General features: G+C 47.8%; 1 protein-coding gene across 1 annotated transcript; it reads left to right on the forward strand.

Moving 5' to 3' along the window:
- Nucleotides 1–852: 852 nt before the first annotated feature.
- On the forward strand, nt 853–20,224 carry Irf6 (interferon regulatory factor 6). Its single transcript, XM_052738075.1, has 8 exons — nt 853–1,138; nt 5,110–5,286; nt 9,710–9,914; nt 10,866–10,994; nt 14,651–14,809; nt 16,273–16,665; nt 17,396–17,514; nt 18,157–20,224. The coding sequence occupies exons 2-8, from the start codon at nt 5,113–5,115 to the stop codon at nt 18,379–18,381; spliced, it is 1,404 nt and encodes a 467-aa protein (XP_052594035.1). The 5' UTR covers nt 853–1,138; nt 5,110–5,112; the 3' UTR covers nt 18,382–20,224.
- The last annotated feature ends 944 nt before the right edge of the window (nt 20,225–21,168 follow it).

Raw genomic sequence — 21,168 nt, forward strand, 5'->3', positions numbered from 1 at the left:
ATTCATTACAGTTATTCTTTTGGTAGTGTAGAAGAGGTTCTCACCCGGGGCCTTGACATACTAGAGAAACACTCTACAAAGGAGCTATGCCCCCAACCTCCCACCTAGGAGCCTTGCCCATGTTCCATCTCCTGTGACAGAGGTATTTGGGGGTGAGAGATTTGCCTCACTGGATTTGACACTGCTTCCATGGGTGATCTATGAATGGGGAAGGTGGGCGACACCCTTCAGGCGTACAGGACTTGAACTCCAGGTGACAGCAAAGACACCTTACTCTGCAAGGCACTATGGGATATTCTACCCTCACTTCAATAATAACTGAGAGTGCTAAGTACTTTAGACACTTATCCAGTGCCCACATCATCCACGAGGCAGGCACCTTTAGAAATCTCAATCCACAAAAAAGAAACAGAAGCCCAGACAGTTGAGAAAACTTTCCCAAGTCTCTAGTGCCTGATAAAGTTGGGGGTTTGAACCCCACAGCTGGCTCCAGGGTCTGTGCTTTCAACTAGGGCTTCACGGAGAACGGAAAAGCAGAAATTGCAGTGTTCTTTGAATAGATGAGAACATAAGGTGGAACCCGGGGTCACACGAACAGTCCTGGAGGCCTCATTGACAGGTCCTGGCATAGCTTCTCAGAGTCCACTTAACGCAGGTCCCTGAGCTAGCTGTGGGGCCCAGTCTCAAAACCCTCACTTGTGCAGGGTCACTACGGTAGGGGCGACGCCCTCCTATTTCCACGTGACCTCCTAACCTCCCGGGTCCCCAGGACCATCAGACACCCGCAGGGCGAGGCCCACGCAGGCACCGCTCCCTCGGTCGGTGGCAGGGGCGTTGGGTGACGAACAGGCAAGGCGGGGCCCGCGGCCCAAGAACGCAGAGTATCAGATTTCTTGCAAGGCACCAATCCTGATCTCCGGGGGATGTGGCCACACCTGGAGGGTGTGGCCAGACGGCTCAGGGGCCGCGGCAACCTCGGCTAGGCGCTGAGCTTCGGGCACCTAGGTGGGCAGGTGCGGGCCTGTGCGGGCCGCTGAGGAGCCGGCGGTTCCCAGGCGCGCCTAGCTGTCGGGGGAACTTTTGTGCCGCTGCGGCGTGAACTCCTGTGCACCTGCTCCTGGACACCGACTGAGGCCAGGTAGGGACGCTGGCGTCGGCAGGCCACCGGGAGGGAGGAGAGACACCTGACGGGTGGGGCCGGGCCCACTGGAGTTGATGTGGGCGGGGGAGCTGGCTTGGGGACTGTTTCGTGTCCCGCACCAGCCTGGGTACTGGGCACCCTTCCCCATGTAGCTTTAGGGCGGCACCGGGTCCCTCCTGATCTCACACCGACTGGACACTGTTCCCTCCCACGGAAAGAGCTCGTTCTCTGCCCCGCCTGCTCTGCCGTTGAATGGAGTGAAGGCATCCCCCACCCCAGCCCCGGAACCCCAGCCCCTCCGGTTTTAACTAGCTTGTTCAGTGGCTGGCTCCTGTGTCCCAGCGGGGACTTCCCAGGCCCTGAGGCCCTGGGTCCTAGTGACGGTTTAGGGGAAACTGAGATAAGGATGACCCAGGGCTTTGGCGGATTTGTTTTCCTTTTTCCAAGTGTCTTAGCACAGTCCGGCCTCTCACGCTGGGAGACGTCCGTGGAGTTCCAGGCAGCCAAGCTAGGTGCTGGGGAGGGTGGCGCCAGGCGTGGCAGCTCTGCGGGCGAGGCCCTCTTGGCCTGAAAGGGGCTGGAGGCGTCGCAGGGAAAGCTTCCCATACTTGCCTGAAAGGGAGGCCTGGACTGCAGTGCTTCACTGGAGCCCGCTTGGTGGTAAAGTGGTCACCAGCCCTTCCTTGTTCTCTTGGTGGGTATCAAGACAGAAGCTAGGGAAGGGAGAGGGCGAAGGTGCTTGGGCAGGGATTGGTGAAGTTAGAGCTGTGTGTCACTCTGACAGCACAGTGGCTTCCAACTAGGCCCTGTCATCCACCAACTCCAAACCCGCAGGGAGGAGGGATGTGAGGATGTGACCAGACGCCCAGATTTTACTCCCAGGCATGGCTAAAATCCACGGAGCTGGCATTTCCGTCCCCACCAGGAAGAATGGGACACTAGGACAGCCCCAACAGCTGCCTTTGAAAACCAGCTCAAACTGTGACAGCCTTCCAGCTCGAGGTCTGTGGTCCCAGAAACTGACCCAGCAGGGGCTGCAGAGGTGGTGGAATGTTTCTTATAAAGGACCTGCTCTTGAAACAGGCAATGAGGGGACAGTTAGTGCCCCAGGGAGCCTGAAAGTGCCCCTGCTTCTCTGCTCACAGTGAGAAGGTGGGTGGTGGCTTTGTCACTTGGATGGTTCCTACCGCTCAGAGGCACAGGGCTTTCATTTTCCTGTGGCAGCTGGAGATGGCCGAGCTCAGGCTCGGTGGCATGAAGGTTTAGAGAGGTGTGATATAGGTGTGTTTAAGACTGGGTGTCCTTAATTCCTTGTTGGTTTAGATTTGACCTCTTATGTGTAGAAGAAGGTGTGTAAGTGTGTGTATGTATGTGTGTGTGTGTGTGGGGGGGTGCTTAGAGTGCAGGGCACAATGGCAGGGTTTGGTGCAACGGGAGGTTAAGGAAGAGCCACTTAACATCCCCGTGCTTCAGTTAACTCAGCTGTCAAAAGGGACTGACACCACTTCTAGGATCCTGAGGGTGATCCACAGGTGACACCGTAAAGCCTTGTTGATGTGGAAGATGGTGCTGCCATTCTTCCTGAGACGTGTCATTGTCCCGTGGCATAGAAAAATGCTGCTGCAGTTTTAAAATAATTAGGAATTGAAACATAATGTCCATAATGTATATAAAAGCATATAGAGAAGTGTACAAAGTGCTGGGCATTACATATATTCCATACATTGCATATATTGTGTTGTGTCGCAGTATCTTCCCTGATTCGTGTCTGTGTGTGTTACAGAGTGGAGAGACTGCTGTACAGTCATGGCTGTGGCCTTCCCAGCCTCTTCCTCTCTGACATCTGGGCTGTTTTTACCTTCCCCCCAGACCTGTCTTAAGAATCTCAGATGGCAGATGGGGATCTCTTGGATGACTTTAGGAAAGGCATAGAGGGTTGCAGAGAAGGGCAGCTGAGGAGCCACACTTGTGTGGTCCCATCTGGGGAGAACATGGAGATCCAGGTGCAGATCTTAGTCACCAGAGTCCAGGGGTGGCTCTTCTTCTTGCCTTGTTAGTACAGATTGCTGTCATGGGCTGGTTGCCTTCATTTTTTTTTTCTTGATGGCCATGAATCAACTATCATAAGCCCTTCAGGTACGTGGTCAGACAAGAGGTGGATTTCGCGTGTGTGACAAATCAGAGGAGTCAGAACTTATCAGGCAGCCGTGTGACTGCTCAGAGCCCAGTACTAGGTTAATAGCTCTGCTCTGCCCTCCTTGTTCTGACTCTCCTGTCCTTGCCTCATCCTCTTCTATAAGGAATGGGACCTGAGAGGAGAAGGTGGCACTTGCTGTTGGGGTATGGATATTTCTTTTTGAGGCAGGGTCTCATGTAATCCAGTCTGACCTTGATCTCCCTTTTCACTGGGTGTTCACATGCTCTCTGGTTTAATGGCTCCATGTGATGCCCTGTGAAGCATCCCAAACCAGGGTCAAGAGCAAGAACTCTAGAAGGCTCTATGCCCTGCTCAACTGCCCCAGCAAGCTGTACTCCCAAGGGGAAGGTTTCAGTTGCAGGACTTGGTAATTGGGTCAGAAGGCTCAGGTCCTACCTTGCTCTTAAAGTGCCAGAAATTGAGTTGGGTTGAGTTCCTCATATTTGGGGGGAACCTGGTCAGGGAAAGAAGTAGTGTTAGAGGTTCACCCATGGCAAGGCTTCTCTAAAGGCAGTCTTCAGCCGGCTCAACTGGCTTTGCTCCAGAACCGTGACCCTGATAGGAGGTTTCTGGAGTGGAGAAGGCAGTATTTGCAGGCCATCATGGGGTTTACGGTTCCAGTATAGATTTCTTCAAGAAGGAAGGACATGGGCTGAGAACACTGAGCGATGTTTAGTAACACAGTGCTTGGCGCGGGGCCGTTAGTGAACAAATATTTGTGGAATGACTTACTTTTTCCAGGTGTCCATTTCTATCTTAAGCAAAAACAAAACAAGGACACTAAAACACTGGAAGAGTCTGTGGCCATACTGCTCTGAACACACCTGATCCAGCGTCACACCACCAGCAGACGGTTTTCCAGCGAGTGACTTTCCCCTCTGGCACGGGGTCCACGGGCCTTTGTTTTGGGCTGTGAGTGCTGGCTGCTGTAGAATGTTATCTGCAGCGTCCATGTTTCTGGGAGAATCAATCGCAGACTTTACCCAGCCTGGCGCCTGGAACCAGTAGGCTTCCTCCAGCCTCTGTGGGGAGATAAACAGACCCAAGTGAGGCCAGCCTGGCTGTGACAATGGGGTTTGGTTGTTGTAGGGATTCTTAGGGCTTTACCAGGCTCACCTTGGGGAAGTGTCCCCAAGCTGTACCTCAGACGCTGGAGACCAGCTGGAACTCCTTTTGCTGGGAGCCAAGGGAATTTCAGAAGGCTGTCTGGGCCCAGCTCTTCCGATTTCCGCACACAGGCTGCCTGCCTGCTCACCCGTGTAAGCGAGGACTTTGGAACCGGCCCGCCCCTCACCTGCTTCTCTCAAGGAACCATCTCACTCATTTTCCATTGTCTTCTTGGAAAGACATGTGTTTAGCTTCTGGCCCATATGCTTTCTGTTTCCAAAACTTGGCTTCCCTCTCCTGAGGTGCGGTTGAAAAGAGCAATCGCCTCTCCTTTGCAGAATCCCCCCACCCCCACCCCCCAGGAAGCTCTGCTCCAGCACAAGTGACATCACCTTTTCATTACTGCGCTCAAGGACTTAAACAGAAGAAATGCGATCTGCTCGCATGATAAGTCTGATATGGCTGGAGCATGAAGTATAAACGGCTTTGCAATAAGAATCAAAAGAGCCCTTTACCTCGCTTCTTTTCCTCTCTCTGGCACAGGTTATTGCCATATTTAATTTCTTCGCTGTAATCTAGTGAAACTGTAGCCGCAGCACATGGGAACAGTGGCTGGGAAAGTTCCCAGTGGTTAACCCCATTCTCCCATCCTCCCTACTCCTAGATCATGGCTCTGCACCCTCGAAGAGTCCGGCTGAAGCCCTGGCTGGTGGCCCAGGTGGACAGTGGCCTCTACCCTGGTCTCATCTGGCTACATAGAGATTCCAAACGCTTCCAGATCCCCTGGAAACATGCCACACGGCACAGCCCCCAACAAGAGGAAGAAAACACCATTTTTAAGGTAATGAACTTCCTTCTGCCATCTGAGTTGAATTTTGTTGAGGCCATTCTGGGTTTGTTTGCTTTCTCTGTTCTGGTACAGTGGGATGTATACAACGAGATGCCCAAATTGTGATTCTTCTTCTCAAGCTGTGTCTATGAGGCTGAAATATTTTACATTCCCATTGTTGGAAGATACTCAGTTCATATCCTAGTGGATCTGGGTGAGGGTGTGTGTGTGTGTGTGTGTGTGTGTGTGTGTGTGTGTGTCTGGTGTGGTGTGTTGGAGGCTCAACTACCAGAGAACATAGGATGTGGCTTCTCTAAAAGAACTAAGGTCATCCATCAACTCACCCAAGGCTCTTGCCATGAAGAAAGGTACTTGGGCCTATGGATGGCTGACTTGACAAAGGCAGAGTTTTGGTCGTCAGTGGGCTTGTACATTGCCATAAGAAAATGAAGAGGCCTTCACTTAGGAAGCTATTCTTTTAATCTTAAATAATGTGTCCCACTAATAACCTCTGCTTAAAAATTAAAGGTGCATGACTTAAATTTTTATTCCTTTTTAAAGATTTATTTTTATTTTTAATTATGTGTGTGGGGTACTGTCTGTGTGTGGGTATGTACATGTGAGTGCAGGTGTCCTTCATGGTCAGAAGTGCTGGATTCCTGGGAGCTAGAGTTACACATGATTGTGAGATGTCTGATGTGGGTGCTGGAAACTAAACTTAGGTCTTCTGCAAGAGCAGTGCGTATTTTTAACTGCTGAGCCATCTCTCCAGCCTCAGGTTTTTATTCTTTAAATCTCTTCCTTCCTCCTTTCCCCTTTCTTCTCTCCTCCCCATTACCCTCCCCTTCTCTCCCCACTCCTCTCGTTGTTTTTCTTTTTCATTCCTAAGGATCAAGCCCAGGGCTTTGTACATGCAAAGCATACACATTACCACCGAGCTACATCCCAAGCCCTAATTACGTTTTCTTAAATAGCGAATAATTCTTCTATGATCCCCACTGTAGTTAACTGAAGATGAGATTAAGTCACACAGTACTTTACTAAATTTTAAGTGAAACCAAAACTTGACTTGAGACAGAAGTAGGTGGGCAGCGGTTGTGGAAAGGTTTCATTGTGGTTGCAATTCTAGGAGCTGCCTCTCCACTCTAGACCAACTTCTCCCTTCCGTCTCAGGAGTAGCTTTAGTTCCTGCAGCTCAAGATGTGAGGTGAGCTTGTCCTTTCTTCCGTGCTCATAAGCTAGAAGCTGAGCTGTGATCCAGTCCTGACTGTGGGATCAGGAAAAGGCAGAGAAGGCAGGTCCAGGGCTCTTGACGATGGTATTTCCCACCTATGTCAGGTGTAGAGGGGAGAGGCAGAGAGAAAATGGGCTTGAGAGTATTTTGAAAGTGTGTAAATGATACATCTTAATTTGGGTACGAAGATTATGAAATTGTTGAGGAAAATATCTGTAGACCAGTGCCCATTACTGGTGGAGCTGACCCTGAGAAAGGGACAGGCTTGCCCAGGCCCCAATGGCATCCCTTGAAGCCTTGCTCTCAGTCCAGTTTGCTGTTGAAGTGTATGGTTGGTCACAAGAAGAGGCTGATCCTGTAATCCCCCACCTGAGGGTATGAGGAAGCTTTGCGTTGGTGTGTCTGTTTGTAGAATGCTTACGGAGCATCCGAGCAGTCAGAAGAGAGAGGATACTGTCACAGATTGCTTGCTCTGATGAACTTTTGGTGAGATACAAAGATGAGGCACCGAATAGGTGCCTATATTCCCTATGTCCCCTAATTCTCATGATGACCATGCAAGGGAAGTCTTTCTTCCACGCCATGCTGTAGGTATAGAAGCTGTGAGTGGGGCTGTGAAACATCCACCACATCATACAGCCAATCAATGGTAGCTCCAGGATTTGAACCCATGTCTCTGTCTTTGTTTCCTTTGCCTCCTTCTGATTCTGAGTGGGAGCTGGACTGTCCAGCCTCAACTTCTATAACTACCAACCTTATGGGATGTCTTGAACAAAGCACACAACCACTTTGGGCTCCAGTTTTCCCTTTGGTAAGCTGGGGCGGAGCCAGTCTGTCTGCTTCTTAGAATTGTCATGAAAATCAAGTAAAATATGGGAGGATATTTGTAAAGTATCTATACTATAAAAATGTAGAGATAATAGCCATTTAGGAAGACAAAGAGGGCCTTCGCTGTGACCCGGGGTTTGAACAAGTATATAGTTTATATATCACAGCATTTGCCCACATGGTGCTTCATGGCCCTCCCTTCTTGATGCTGAAGATGTGCTTGTAAAGGGTATAGCCCTCTGCAGTGTCAGCGGGCTTTGATGAGGAGATGGCTAGGTGTGAGCAGGAAGCTGGGGCTAGGCAGGGACACAGTCTAGCTGTGCTGTGAAGGAGCAGAGTTTAAGAGAATCACCGAAATGTACAGACTTCTTCCAGAATCTGGCTGGAGTCAGCTGGGTGGAGTCAGCACCAGTGTGAATACAGAGGGTAAAGCCAAGCTGAGGGGACACAGGGGAGGCGGAAGGCAGGCGCACCAGGTAATGGCAGGTGTGCGTCTCAGGTACTAGGGACAGTGGAATTGAGACTCCCTGTGGGGGTTAGTTAGATAGATGGAGCCAGCCTTAGCCTCCCTGGTGCTGCTGTGCCACACAGGGCAGCTCAGCTTTGTTAGTATTTTTCATCCTGTACTGCAAAGCACACAGAGGAAGCCAAATCAGAGAAGGTGGCTAGAGGAAGCGAGCCTGAGTCGGAAGAGGAAGAGGACCTAGATGAACCCTGGACCCCACTGCTCTGCAGGGTGGGATTGAAGAAGATCAGAGATCTCTAAAGAGGGTGCAAACGTTCAGTTTTAGCTTAAGGAAAAAGTCTGTGCCTGGCGTGGTGGTGCATGTCTATAATCCCAGTACCCTAGAGGCTAAGGCAGGAGTTTTTGAGGCCAGCCTGAGACACACAGTGAGAGCCTGTCTCAGAAAATCAAAAAAAGAAGAAAAAAAGTCCTCTGTGGCAAGAGTTTGGACAAGTAATCTGTCCTGTCAACTTGAAAAGGTCCAGGAAGGGCTGGCGAGATGGCTCAGAGGGTAAAGGCACATGCCACTACGCCTCATGACCTGAGTTTGATCACCAAGACCCACATGGAAGGAGAGAACCAATTCCCACCTATATACACTAAATAAATAAAATGTAATGAAAATGTAGTGTGCTCTCTTATGCTCTAAAGAGGTCTCCTCCTTCCACATTAGAGAGAGAAGATGAAGAAAGTTTAGTGATCAGAGGGCACATGGCCCGTGGGACAGTGGGCAGCCTTTGAGTGGGGTGCTCCTGAGGGGCTGGGTCTGTTCCTCAGTGGCTTTGGTTTTCCTCTTCTCACTGGGCAGATGATCCCTTCCTCTTATCTGCAGCGGTACTATGAGAGAGGAAGCTTCAAAGTGGTTTTTAGGCCATGCCACCAGGCCACTGCATGGAGTTTCCAATGAAGAGGGAGTTTGAAGAACCAGGAAGAGATGTGCGTAAATTTGTTAAAGTTTGAGGCCTTCAGGTAGAGGTGGGGGCAGGCTGAACTCCAGAGCACGCTTCCTGAAGGACTTTGGTTTTATTGAAACAAGGCCTCACTGTGTAGTCCAGGCTGGCCTTGAACTCACTCACTACCTTCCTGTTTTGGCCTCCTAAGTGCTGGAGTTACAGGCAAACAGCACCATACCTGGCTCCTGAGAGTCTTTATGTCATTTGTTATTGCTTCTGTCGTACTTATTGTGTGTAAGATGTTCCTGTTTTAAAAGAGAATGGTGAGGTGGAGCACACTTCACATCCATCACTGTGGAGGCTCAGGAGGGAGGACTTGGAGCTGAGACCAGCATGGGGCTACAGAGTGAGATCTTGTCTTTTAAAAAAGAGACAGGCTCAGTGGTGAGGAGAGCGTACTGCTCTGTAGAGTACCTAGGTTCAGTTCCCAGCACCCATGTGGGGCACCTCACAACAGCCGTGACTCCAGCTCCAGGGGATCCTGCCATCTCTTCTGGGATCAGAGGGTTCCAGCACATACATGAACACACCCATGTGCCAAATAGACATAATTAAAAATTAAATCTTAAACAAAACCTCAAAAAAAAAAAAAGATAGGGGATGGAGGAGAAAAAGAAGGAAGAAGAGAGGGTAGAAGAGAAGAAAAAGGCTGCCTGAAGCCCTGCTGTATAGTGTTGCCCCAGACTTCAGATTCAGCATTGCTGTCTGGACAGGTGCTGGTGCTAAAGCCTGAACTAAGGCTCCTTTCACAGCTGTGTTTGCATACAGCTTGATTTCCCTTTGGCCTGCCTTGGCTGGTCCTAAAGTCAGTATGTGCAAGTGTGTGTATGCATGTGTGCACATGTGAAAAGGGTGCATACATGCTTGACAGTGGTTCTTCATAGTGGTCAGCACTCACACTGTCTCATTCCTCAGGCTTGGGCTGTGGAGACTGGAAAGTACCAGGAAGGTGTGGACGATCCTGACCCGGCTAAATGGAAGGCTCAGCTCCGCTGCGCTCTCAACAAAAGCAGGGAGTTCAACTTGATGTATGATGGCACCAAGGAAGTGCCCATGAATCCTGTGAAGATCTACCAAGTGTGTGATATCCCCCAGCCCCAGGGCTCTGTCATTAACCCAGGTGAGGCTCGAGGCTTGGACAGACTCAGGGTTGGGCTCCTAAAGAGAGAGGTTGAGATCAGGCCTTTCCCTAGGAAGAGCTCAGAGAGCAGATGGTGTAAGAGGTTACAAAACGAGTGCTTCAAGCAGATGGGGGTACAGTTCTACTGGTAGGACAGCCTCTCTGGGGTGTGAGGGTAGGGGCGAAGGAGTAAGAACTAGAGGGCTTGCATTCCAAACCTGCCTGTATCACTGCTGTTGGACTTGAGAGTTATTGGGCATTTGAGCCTGTTTTTTCTATTTCTAGATGTGAACTCTCATCATTCTGTCTCTTTCAAAGGATCTGTAAAAGTTATTGTGTTCTCTATAGATGTTGGGCGAATGGTAGTTTAGTTTGTAGAGTACCTTGGCTGAGAGCATGCCACCCAGTCCACAATGCATAATGAATATGAAGAACCAGACATTTAGCCTTGTCATCCAGGGAGGCCCAGGCATGATGCAGGGTTTGTGCTTCCCTCCTATGTGGCTCACAAAGATGAAAAGTAAATATTCTGGAGCCCTTAAAGGAGATGTTAATGTGTAGAAAGCTACTGTGTAGCTATAGTAATTTCTTTTTTAAAAAATTTATTTATTTATTATGTATACAGTGTTCTATCTGCAAGCATGCCTACACACCAGAAGAAGGCATCAGATTTCATTATAGATGGTTCTAAGCCACCATGTGGTTGCTGGAATTGAACTCAGGACCTCTGGAAGAACAGGCAGTGATTTTAACCTCCGAGCCATCTCTCCAGCCCACATGTATAGGGATTTCTAAGGCAAGATAAGAACAGACTCTGTAGAAGGAATTAGAACTAGCTAGGGCTTGTGGGTGCATACTGAGCCTGAGGTGTCTCTCGCCTGGGTGGTGGGTCAACTGTTGAGATGGCAGTGAAACAGACTGCCCTTCTGTGGGCTCATGTGTCATGGGTAGGCTCCACAGGGTCTGCTCCTTGGGATGAGAAAGATAATGATGTGGATGAAGATGATGAGGAGGATGAGCTTGATCAGTCGCAGCACCACGTCCCCATCCAGGACACCTTCCCATTCCTGAACATCAATGGTGAGTGGGGTGGCTGGTGGTGCTCAGGGGTGAGGAAGATGTAGCTGGCTTTGGCCTTGGGATTGCTGACCAATCAGCCACCATTGCTGGGTCGGGGAGGGCAGTGGCAAGCAGTGGCCGGACTGCTGGGGTGTTAGTAAGCAGGCATCACAGGTGGGAGACCTCTGATGCCTCAGTTATTCCAATGCAGACAAGTGGGTTCTGGAGAACATTCAATTCAAGGAAATAAAGAGGCATAATTCATTCCCGGTGAATGATAAATTTGGGAAGTTTACTTCAGGGTAAGTGATATATCCCGTTTATGAATTGTAATTAAAGTCTCAGTAGTTTTCCCTGGTGAATTCTGAGTCACGTCCTTAACAGAATCAGCTCTGTTGAAGCATGTCATGGAAAACTTGATTCTAGCTGATGGCACTTGGCTCCAGTGGGTTTATCTATAAGAGTCTTCTTTTATGGGTTTTTGATTTTGAAAGCTTTTTGACAATTTTATTAGCATTTAAAAGAAAACTCCCTGGACAGGCAAGCTGTAAATCTTGACAGCTGCCAGGAGCAGGAAGATGGAGAAGAGGACGAGAGAAAGCCATGCTGTTTGAATTGAGCTGGCCTTTTTAGCAGTGGCAATGTGGTGGTCAGCCACACGGTGGACAAACAGCCACACGGTGGACAAACAGCCACACGGTGGACAAACAGCCACATGGTGGAGGATGAGGGACTTCAAGGAGAGAGTAAGAAAGCCCAGAGTGTTAGGGAGAGTATGCCCAGGCTTAGGCCAGGAGAGAGAGAGAGAGAGAGAGAGAGAGAGAGAGAGAGAGAGAGAGAGAGAGAGAGAGAGAGAGAGAGAGGAAAAGGGAAAAGTAGACCTTTTTGGGTCCTGCCAAACAGCCTCATGGCAGTTCTGTAGTAACACCCTCTCGTGTGGACTTTTGAATTCAGCTCTCCAGGAAAGAGGAGTGGAAAGTTGGAAATGCTGTGTGGCAGCAGGGTCTGAGTCTGTAGATGTTCCTCCGAGGATCCCCAGCGTGCCCTGGATTGCCCTTCTGAAGCATCCTTACTACATCTGCCCATGGAGATGCTAGCTGAATGACTGGCCATCTTACTCTATCTGCATGCTGTGGGTCAGATGAGATAACTTTTACCACCTAGAAAATTCAGTAAACCAAGATGCCACCTTCGGGTTTGGGGGTGGCTTATTCTAGCTCTGCACCTAGAACCAGGAAATAGCAGTATTTGTGCACAACCCTTCCTTATCCTGCTCCCTCCCCTTCCTCCTCCTTCTTCTTCTTCTTCTTTTTTTTTTTTTTTTTTTTTTTTTTTTTTGAGATGGGATGCTATATAGCTCCCTGACTGGCCTAAACTTGCCATATAGACCAGGATGGTCTGTAACTCATAGATCCACCTGCTTGTGTCTCCCAGTGCTGGGGCTAAAGGGGAGTGCTACCACTCCTAGCTGCCTTTTAGACCTTTGCAAACAAGTGATGGATAAAGAAAACTTTCATGGGAGCTTGAGAGATGTTTCTGTGGTTAAGAACATGTCCTGACAGACTCCATTTCAGGTAGCTCACAATTATCTGGTTCCAGGGGATTTGATATCTCTGGCCTCCTTGGAGACTTGTATCTATGTGCCCACACACATACACACAATTAAAAAATAATGAAAATAAATCTCTAAAAAGAAAAAAAATCCATGGAGATCCAGACAGCATTACCACATGCTGCTTTCTCACGTAGTGAAGTTTGAAGAGTTGAACATCTATCTGAGGTGAGTGTGGTCGCAAACGCTGTAACCCCTGTAGCAGAGACAGGAGGATCACTACAGATTCGAGTCTAGCCTGGTCTAGTGAGAGCCTATCTTTAAAAAGAGAGAAAGAAAGTCAAAACAAACAACCAGTTTAAAAGAGTTGGAAATGTGGGGCCCTTTCCCAGACTCTTGGCCCACTAATTCTGCTGCCATTCCTTGAAAGGCTGTAACCTGTTTCCAGTGTCCCGACTTCTTATTTGAGATTAATTCTGCATTTCCTTGTGTTGGAGGCCACCTTGAATCTTTTTGGGAAAATTGTAGAATATACATTAAGAACAGAAATGTAAGATGGTTTCGTATTTAACACAAAGGGTCAAAGAACATCGGCCCCTGATTTCAGACCTGCTGGGGCACAGGAAGACCTAAGAGATGAGGCCCAGATGGAGCCTGTGGGCCTTGGGCAAGCCAGCACTGATGGCAGCAGGAAGTAGAGCTGGGTTTCCTTTCCTTTTGTTTTTAGAGGTGGTTCAGGGTGGTTTGGACCAAGTGCCCCTTCTGTGGCAGCCTCCTGGAGCTGGGGCCAAAGATGTGCATCATCGAGCCTGTCAAGGACTAGGCTTTTCATTCTCTTTCTTTAAAAGCTGTAATTGGACTTGGTTGGATGAATAACACTTTTATGTGCTTTTAAAATTTATAACAGTATAAGAAGATAATCAATTGAAAGGCTTTCCTTGCATCCTCCATGAGCCTTCTAGCTCATTCACTGATATAGACAAATCTAGCTAGGTTCTCAAGTATTGATACTTTCCAGGCATTTTTTCAAAAATTTATTTTTATTTTTAAATTTTATGTGTGTTGGTGTTTTGATGGCATGCTTGTGTACCACACGTGGACCTAGTAGTGCTTGTGGAGGCCAGAAGAGGGTATTGGATCCCCTGGAACTGGAGTTACAGGCAGTTGTGAGCTGCCATGTGGGTGCTGGGAATTTAATCCATATCTTCTGGAAGAGCAGTCAGTGTTCTTAACCACTTAGCCATCTATCCAACCCCCCCTTCCAGACATTTTAACATTCTATTGCATTTTTTATTTACTGTGTGTGGACAGACACACACACACACACACACACACACACACACACGGAGGTCAGAGGCCTGCTTGCAGGAGTCACTTAGGTCTGTGGACTGGACTCAGGTTGTCAGGCTTGGCAGCCGGTGATTTTTACCCACTGAACTATCTAGCCAGCCCTCTTTTTAAGACAGTTTATGACTGTAAAATGCATTTGTTTTACTAGAACAGCGTGTTGTACATTGACTGTATATTGACACTCACTTGAAGCCAGTTGGCTGAGTCAGTGGCACTTCCCTTATGATACATCAAGTCACCATGAACACGCTGTGCAGTGTTCCCCTTATGAAGACATTGAGTCACCGTGAACACACTGTGAAGTGCTCCCCTTATGAAGACATTGAGTCACTGTGAACACGCTGTGCAGTGTTCCCCTTATGAAGACATTGAGTCATCATGAACACACTGTGTAGTGCTCCCCTTATGAAGACATTGAGTTATCATGAACACACTGTGCAGTGCTCCCCTTATGAAGACATCGAGTCACTGTGGACAGATTAAGCAGCAGATCATCTTTCAGTTATGCCTTTCCAATTCAGTTTCCAGAGAAAGCTCCCATATCTCCATCTGATCTTTAGCAAATAAAGAGCCATGAGTTTATGGGAGAAATAAAATGATTAGGAAGCAGGAGCTGTGATGGCCACTGAGTCATGAGTCATGAGATCTGTGCTAGGCTGAGAGATCATACCAGGTTTTGGCTCAGTGACTCCTGTCTCCTGACCTTGCCTGTTCTCTAATCTTCAGACCAGGTGATATCGTGCCTCTGTGTGCTCATTCACTTCTTCTGTTCTAGGTTCTCCCATGGCACCAGCCAGCGTGGGCAACTGCAGTGTGGGCAACTGCAGCCCTGAATCAGTGTGGACCAAAACAGAGCCTCTGGAGATGGAAGTGCCCCAGGCACCCATTCAGCCCTTCTACAGTTCTCCAGAGCTGTGGATCAGCTCTCTCCCCAGTAAGCGAGCCTGCTTTTTATTGCTGGGGCTTCATCTCTTATTCCATCGTCTTTCCTCTCTTGTCTCCCACTTCCTTCTCTGTTCTTTTCCTGAAGTGCAAGGAATCAGACTACAGCTTCTTGCATGCTAGGCAACCACCATGCCGCTGAGTCACACCTCCAGACCTCTTCCATCTTCATTTTTTTGCTGTGTCTAGAATAGCTACCTGCACAACCTGTGTGCTTTCTGTGTGAGCTGTCAAATGAGTTACCAGGGAAGTAAAGAAGTGCCTGTGTAGATGTTCTGATTGGTAAGAACTTCAGGTTGATTACTGTTGTTCTGACTTGGGGCTTTAGTGACAAGGTCTGCTATAAGACAGGGAAGTACTAGGCCATGGATTTGGTCACCCAAGGTTTTTGACTTTGAGGGACTTTAGGGACGCTCTTAATTAGGTACACATTTATCTTGGTGAAGAATCAACCTCACTTCTCTGTCATCTTTCACACTCTGCATGATGGGGCATGAACCTGGAATCTTTTCTGAGAGACTGAGTAGCTTTGATGAGGCCTGTTGGGGTCAGTGGAGACTTGCTGAGTGAAAATGTACTTCTCAGTGAGCCTCCTTGTATAGCATGCATAGAAGAGGTTCAGGATGTGTACTAACATGCATGATTTTCAGAAGGATGGCTTGGTATTTCTTCTTGTTTCTCCAGTTATTTAGGAAGTGAGATGCAGGACTAAGGGTGTAGCTCAGTTGGTAGAGTGCTTGCCTATGGTGCAGGAAGTCCTGGTTTTGATTTCCAGCACTAAATAAAACCAGGTAAGGTGGCATACACCTGTAATCCCAGCACTCAGGATCTACAGGCAGAAGGATCAGTAGTTCAAGGCCATTCTTTGCTATACAATGAGTTCAAGTCTAGTTTGGGTTACACGAGACCCTGTCTCAGAAAAAAGTGATATGTAAACCAGATACTTTAGTTTTTAGCTCCTTGGGTTGCCTAGTCTCTGGAAATATGATTGGTATGATCATTCTCCATCCATTCAACAAACACCAGTTTCTATGCTGCATAATAGAGTAGCCACTAGCTGCGTGTGATTATTAATTGATGTCAAATAGATCCTTGGTCACATTAATTACACATGTGGCCAGTAGCTACCCATTCCCCCTCAAGTGTTGCCAATGTATCTTTAATTTGGTGTGACCTGGGATACCAGGACCATCAGTGTATGGAGTTAGGTTCTAGCCCTGAGGGTGTGGCGACTGAGCAGAGTGCAGCAGGGCCTTAAGCCCTGCTGCAAGGCACCCTTTTGTGAGGCCATCCCAGGGTATGTTGACATCTCCCTTTATTGCAGGAAGGATAACTATGGCAATGGCCTTCCTGAGAGCTGGTTGAAAGATGGCTTGATCTTGGTGGACTCACATGAGTTAGGGACGGACAGACAAAGCAGAGCAACAGGACTCACTGTCATCTCTCACCTTGTAGTGACTGACTTGGACATCAAGTTTCAGTACCGTGGGAAGGAGTATGGGCAAACCATGACGGTGAGCAACCCTCAGGGCTGCCGGCTCTTCTATGGGGACCTGGGCCCCATGCCTGACCAGGAGGAGCTCTTTGGTCCCGTCAGCCTGGAGCAGGTCAAGTTCCCAGGTCCAGAGCATATCACTAATGAGAAGCAGAAGCTGTTCACCAGTAAGCTGTTGGATGTCATGGACAGGGGACTGATCCTGGAGGTCAGCGGACACGCCATTTACGCCATCAGGCTGTGCCAGTGCAAAGTGTACTGGTCTGGGCCATGCGCCCCCTCGCTTGCTGCTCCTAACCTGATTGAGAGGCAGAAGAAGGTCAAGTTGTTTTGTCTGGAAACATTCCTGAGTGGTGAGTCTGTTTTTAGAAGATTGATACTGGGAGATGCCCCCTGGACATTTTTCTCCTTCTGCCTTCTCCTCCTCCCTCCCCTCCTAAGCTTTCCTGGCATAGCAAAACATCAAGGGAGAAGAGAGCCCTGGTTCTAAGCCAGGACAGGGACTCGGACAGTCACAAAGGGAGGTGCGCTCCAAGGCTGTCTGCATGGAAGGTGTTTTGAGGTTGGTTATGGATCCTTCAGGGACAGAGAAACAGTTCTGCTGGTACCTCTGTCCCCTGGTTCCCTCAGGGACAGAGGAAACAGTCCTGCAGTTACCTCCCCCCCAAATGTTAGGTTATCTTTCACTCCAGAAGGTTCACCTTGTTCATCATGGTCCGGAAAACTCACACTCTTCTTTCAGGAAATATTTGAGTGGTTAATTTAAGGAGGCAAGTTTAGGAAAAGTATTGAGATATCAACTTACAATGTGATTTGAATCCCAAGTCTATATCCTCAGTGTCCAGTAGAACCTTCTGAAATGATAGAAAAGTTGTATTTTTGTCTGTCCAATTTGGTAACCATTGGTCACATATGTCTGGTGAGCATGTAAATATGACTGATATGACTAAAGAGTTATTTAATTTTATTAATTTAAAATCAATAGCCCATGTGGCTTGTGGCTACTGTACTGGGCTGCATGAAGGATGACGTTTATTGACATGGATAGAGAACAATCCAGAAGTATTTTCCCATCTTCTACAGAGCTCATTGCCCACCAGAAAGGACAGATAGAGAAGCAGCCACCATTTGAGATCTACTTATGCTTCGGGGAAGAATGGCCGGATGGGAAACCCCTGGAGAGGAAGCTCATCTTGGTTCAGGTGAGGAGATAAGATGATGTCTGCAACTCTTTGTGCTGGTGCTTCAGCCCTTCATCTGGGACGAGTCTTGGTGGAGCATCTGCTGGCGCATGTGTATTAATGCCCTCAGAGAGGCAACAGATTTATGCTTTGCACAGTAGGACTGTGCTGGATAAGAATACCACATTCTGATCATGGGTGGACAATTTAATGGACACTTTGCCTTTTGTTCTCCTGCTGATGTTAGGGTCTTGCTAACACCTTATGAGATGTAACATTTTCCATCTTGTATTATAAAAAGTTTTGGCCAAGTTTGTAAGATGTAGCCATGTTCTACTTGGTTCTGGTAGCAAGTCTACTGGGGTTGTGCATGGAGTTAGGCACCAAGTTAGGCAGTAGATGTCACTTGATTCACAGTTTTGCTAAGCAGCTATCTAGTTAGGCATGTGGAATGATGCTTGCATTCAGGTTTCTTACCTTGAATTAAACAATTTCTAGGGTGAACCTTGACTAGGGAAAATACAGCCCTTCACCAGTATCTAGATGTTTGGGTGGGGAGGGGCCTTCTCAGGGACTCAGTGGTTCTTCATCAATGTCAGGGCTCTCCTGCTACTTAAAAATACCTGTTCTTCAGCAGAAACTCATGTGCTCTTGCCTGAACAGGTCATTCCAGTGGTGGCTCGGATGATCTATGAGATGTTTTCTGGTGATTTCACCCGGTCCTTTGACAGTGGCAGCGTCCGACTGCAGATCTCTACTCCAGACATCAAAGATAACATCGTTGCTCAGCTCAAACAGCTGTACCGCATCCTTCAAACCCAGGAGAGCTGGCAGCCCATGCAACCTGCCCCCAGCATGCAGCTGCCCCCTGCCCTGCCTGCCCAGTGATCCTGACTGCCATGTGTGTCCTCTTCTCTCCTCTCTCTTTTTTATATTGTACATATGGATTTTTTATTCACATTTAACCAACTTTTAAGTCTCCTTTCTCTAACATCACTAGAGGTCTGTGACTTTCCAAATATGCCTAGTTTTAAGTTGCTCTAATTTATCGAGATACTATCTCTCTGAGGGGTTCCTCTTAGATCTCCCACAGTGGGTGTAGGAGAGATTTGATTTGGAAGTTTAGACACCAGAGTTCTAGCTGCAGCTGCACTTCCATGAGGCTGGTCATTTAACCTGAGGGTTTCAGATGTATCACGTGTAAATAGATAAGGTTTGGGATGATGCCCAGTTGCATTCAGCCTTAAAACTCTGACTTGATTATGTTCCTCTACTTGTATAAAACAAAACCGCCTGGAACAGGACCCTTCTGCATTGTTCTTAGACCGTGTTTTCCCCCTTCTTGCTTTCATCCAAGTTCCTGAAGCACTGATCTGTCCTGAACTGAGCTCTGTTTGACTTGGTCTGCTAGTACAGTCGGCTGGCGCCCTGCTGGGGCAAATAAGAGGGAGAGGAGCTGACTGGTTGCCTAGGAACCAGTTTGAGATCTAAATAGAAATGGGTGCCAAGGTCTGAAAGTCACCCAACCTGTGGAGTTAAAGCTCATAAAGTGAGTGTCAGAGGGGAAGCTGGTGACAGGGAAGGCCTGAGATTCCATGAAAGAATGGTTGTCAGGTGTGATTTTGTCACCACTCATACTACCTTCTGTGTGGGGTGGGTGAGTGCATGTGACTCCACGGTGGACTCGGGGTAGACGCTCTCCTTTTTCTCAAGTCCTTCTCTGAAGATGACCTGGAGGGAGTTGGGCATCTAGGATACACTCAGACAACAAAAGGGATGGTTCCTGTGTAGAGACTTACAAGGGTCTTCCCGACATTTGGGTTTTTACAATTGGGAAGAAAAACGTCTTACATATGTTAAAGGTCTGGCCAGTGCTCTTCTGGGAAAGGCTCAAACCTGCTTATATGTCTTGCTGTGAGCAATGGAGACTAGCAGTGTAGAGCACTGCACTGTGTCTCACAGAATATCTGCCCCAGTCCCTTCTTATAGTTTGAATTCCAAGACTCAAATGAAAAACAAGATGTGTTTCTCTGGTTATAGGCCCCAATCCTTTTGAACATTGATGTCCATTTGTTTCATGTAACAGGGCTAATGCCTGTGTGCATAATCTGCTGCCCTTAAACTAAGAATAACACCTTCTACTTTTCAAGCCACTGAAAGTTGGGATGGATTTAGAGTCTAAAAGCTCAACCCGATCTGGGTGACAGTGAGGCTTACTTACTTAGGCTTACTTTCTTGTCTTGCATCTTTTTTAGAATGCTGGGAGAGTACATGACATGTAGGCATCTTCTCTGATCATATTCAGTAAGCTTTCTCTGGTTTTGATACACACCAGGTATCCTTTCTTAGGGCTCAGTTTCCTGCCTCTTCCATTCACTTCCTAACTGTCTTCTCCCTTGCTCTCCTCTCAAGATTCAGAAGGGAGGAGAATTTTCCCTAGCTCCTCCTTTTCCTCAATGCGTATTCTAGATTAACTCAAAGTTAAAAAGAACCCACTACAGTTAAACTGGGAAGGCAAATGTCAAATCTGGTCTCTTCACCATAATTAGGTCCCTGGTTGTACGTTTGCATAGCATCTCAAACTTTCAGAATAACTGTGTTCTGTGTAAATTCCTCACCATCTGCATCCTACATGACTGTTTGTCTTGGATTTACTGTCAGGTCTTCAGCAGTGTCTGATACGGTGTGTTCTCAGATATTTGTGCTGTAATAAATGAACTAAGTCTTTTAATTTGGAGATTTATTGCTAACTACCATGGGGATATAAAATGAATTTGGAAAGGGAAAAATATAAAGCTAGAGTACTGGTTGTATCGATTTTGAGTATCTGATTCCCTCTGAGCTAAGAACCTAAGTTGGATTGGCAGGCCCTGCAACTGTTCTTCCGTAGGTGCTGCTGGTCCTTTTCTGTCTGAAGGTACCAGCAAGGCAGAGCCAACCTGCAGTCCAGGTCTCCCTTCTGCTGCTCACAAATGGGAACTATTTTTCCAGGCTAGAGTTTTCTTAAGATTTCCCTTCAAACCGGGCAGTGGTAGAGCATGCCTTTAATCCCAGCACTCAGGAGGCAGAAGCAGATGGATATCTGTGAGTTTGAGACCAGCCTGGTCTACAGAGCGAAATCCAGGACAGGCACCAAAAGCTACACAGAGAAACCAAAGATTTCCCTTCACAGAGATATAGGTCAGATTGCTGGTAGTTTACAAGGCTTTAGTTTTTTATGTCAGTATTTGTCCTTCCTAACTATCTGTTGTGAGATTTTTCTCTGGGAAAAGGGACAAGGCAACATCTACTTCCCTTCTTAAGGTCTCAGTGACAAATGGGGGCACATTTCCATCAAAGTCAATCTGGAGAACCAATCAGTCTATTAGGCTTACTTACAAGTGAGGGGTTATGGGCAGGAGTGTGGGTGGCTTAAAGCAGCCAAGCTGGGCGCAGGCCTTTAATCCCAGCACTCAGGAGGCAGAGACAGGCGGATCTTAGTGAGTTTGAGGCCAGCCTGGGCTACCAAGTGAGATCCAGGACAGCCGGAGCTGTTATATAGAGAAAACCTGTCTTGAAAAACAAAACAAAACAAAACGCAGTCTCGTTGGAAGTTCTGCATCCAGTATGGATTTTAACTCTTCTATGGCTTCCTAGATGCCGTTCCCCTCCCTAGTTTTTTTTTTTTTTTTTTTT

Source organism: Peromyscus californicus, unplaced genomic scaffold (assembly GCF_007827085.1).
Source record: "Peromyscus californicus insignis strain IS unplaced genomic scaffold, ASM782708v3 Scaffold_14__1_contigs__length_90479793_seg_2, whole genome shotgun sequence".
Lineage (NCBI taxonomy): Eukaryota > Metazoa > Chordata > Mammalia > Rodentia > Cricetidae > Peromyscus > Peromyscus californicus.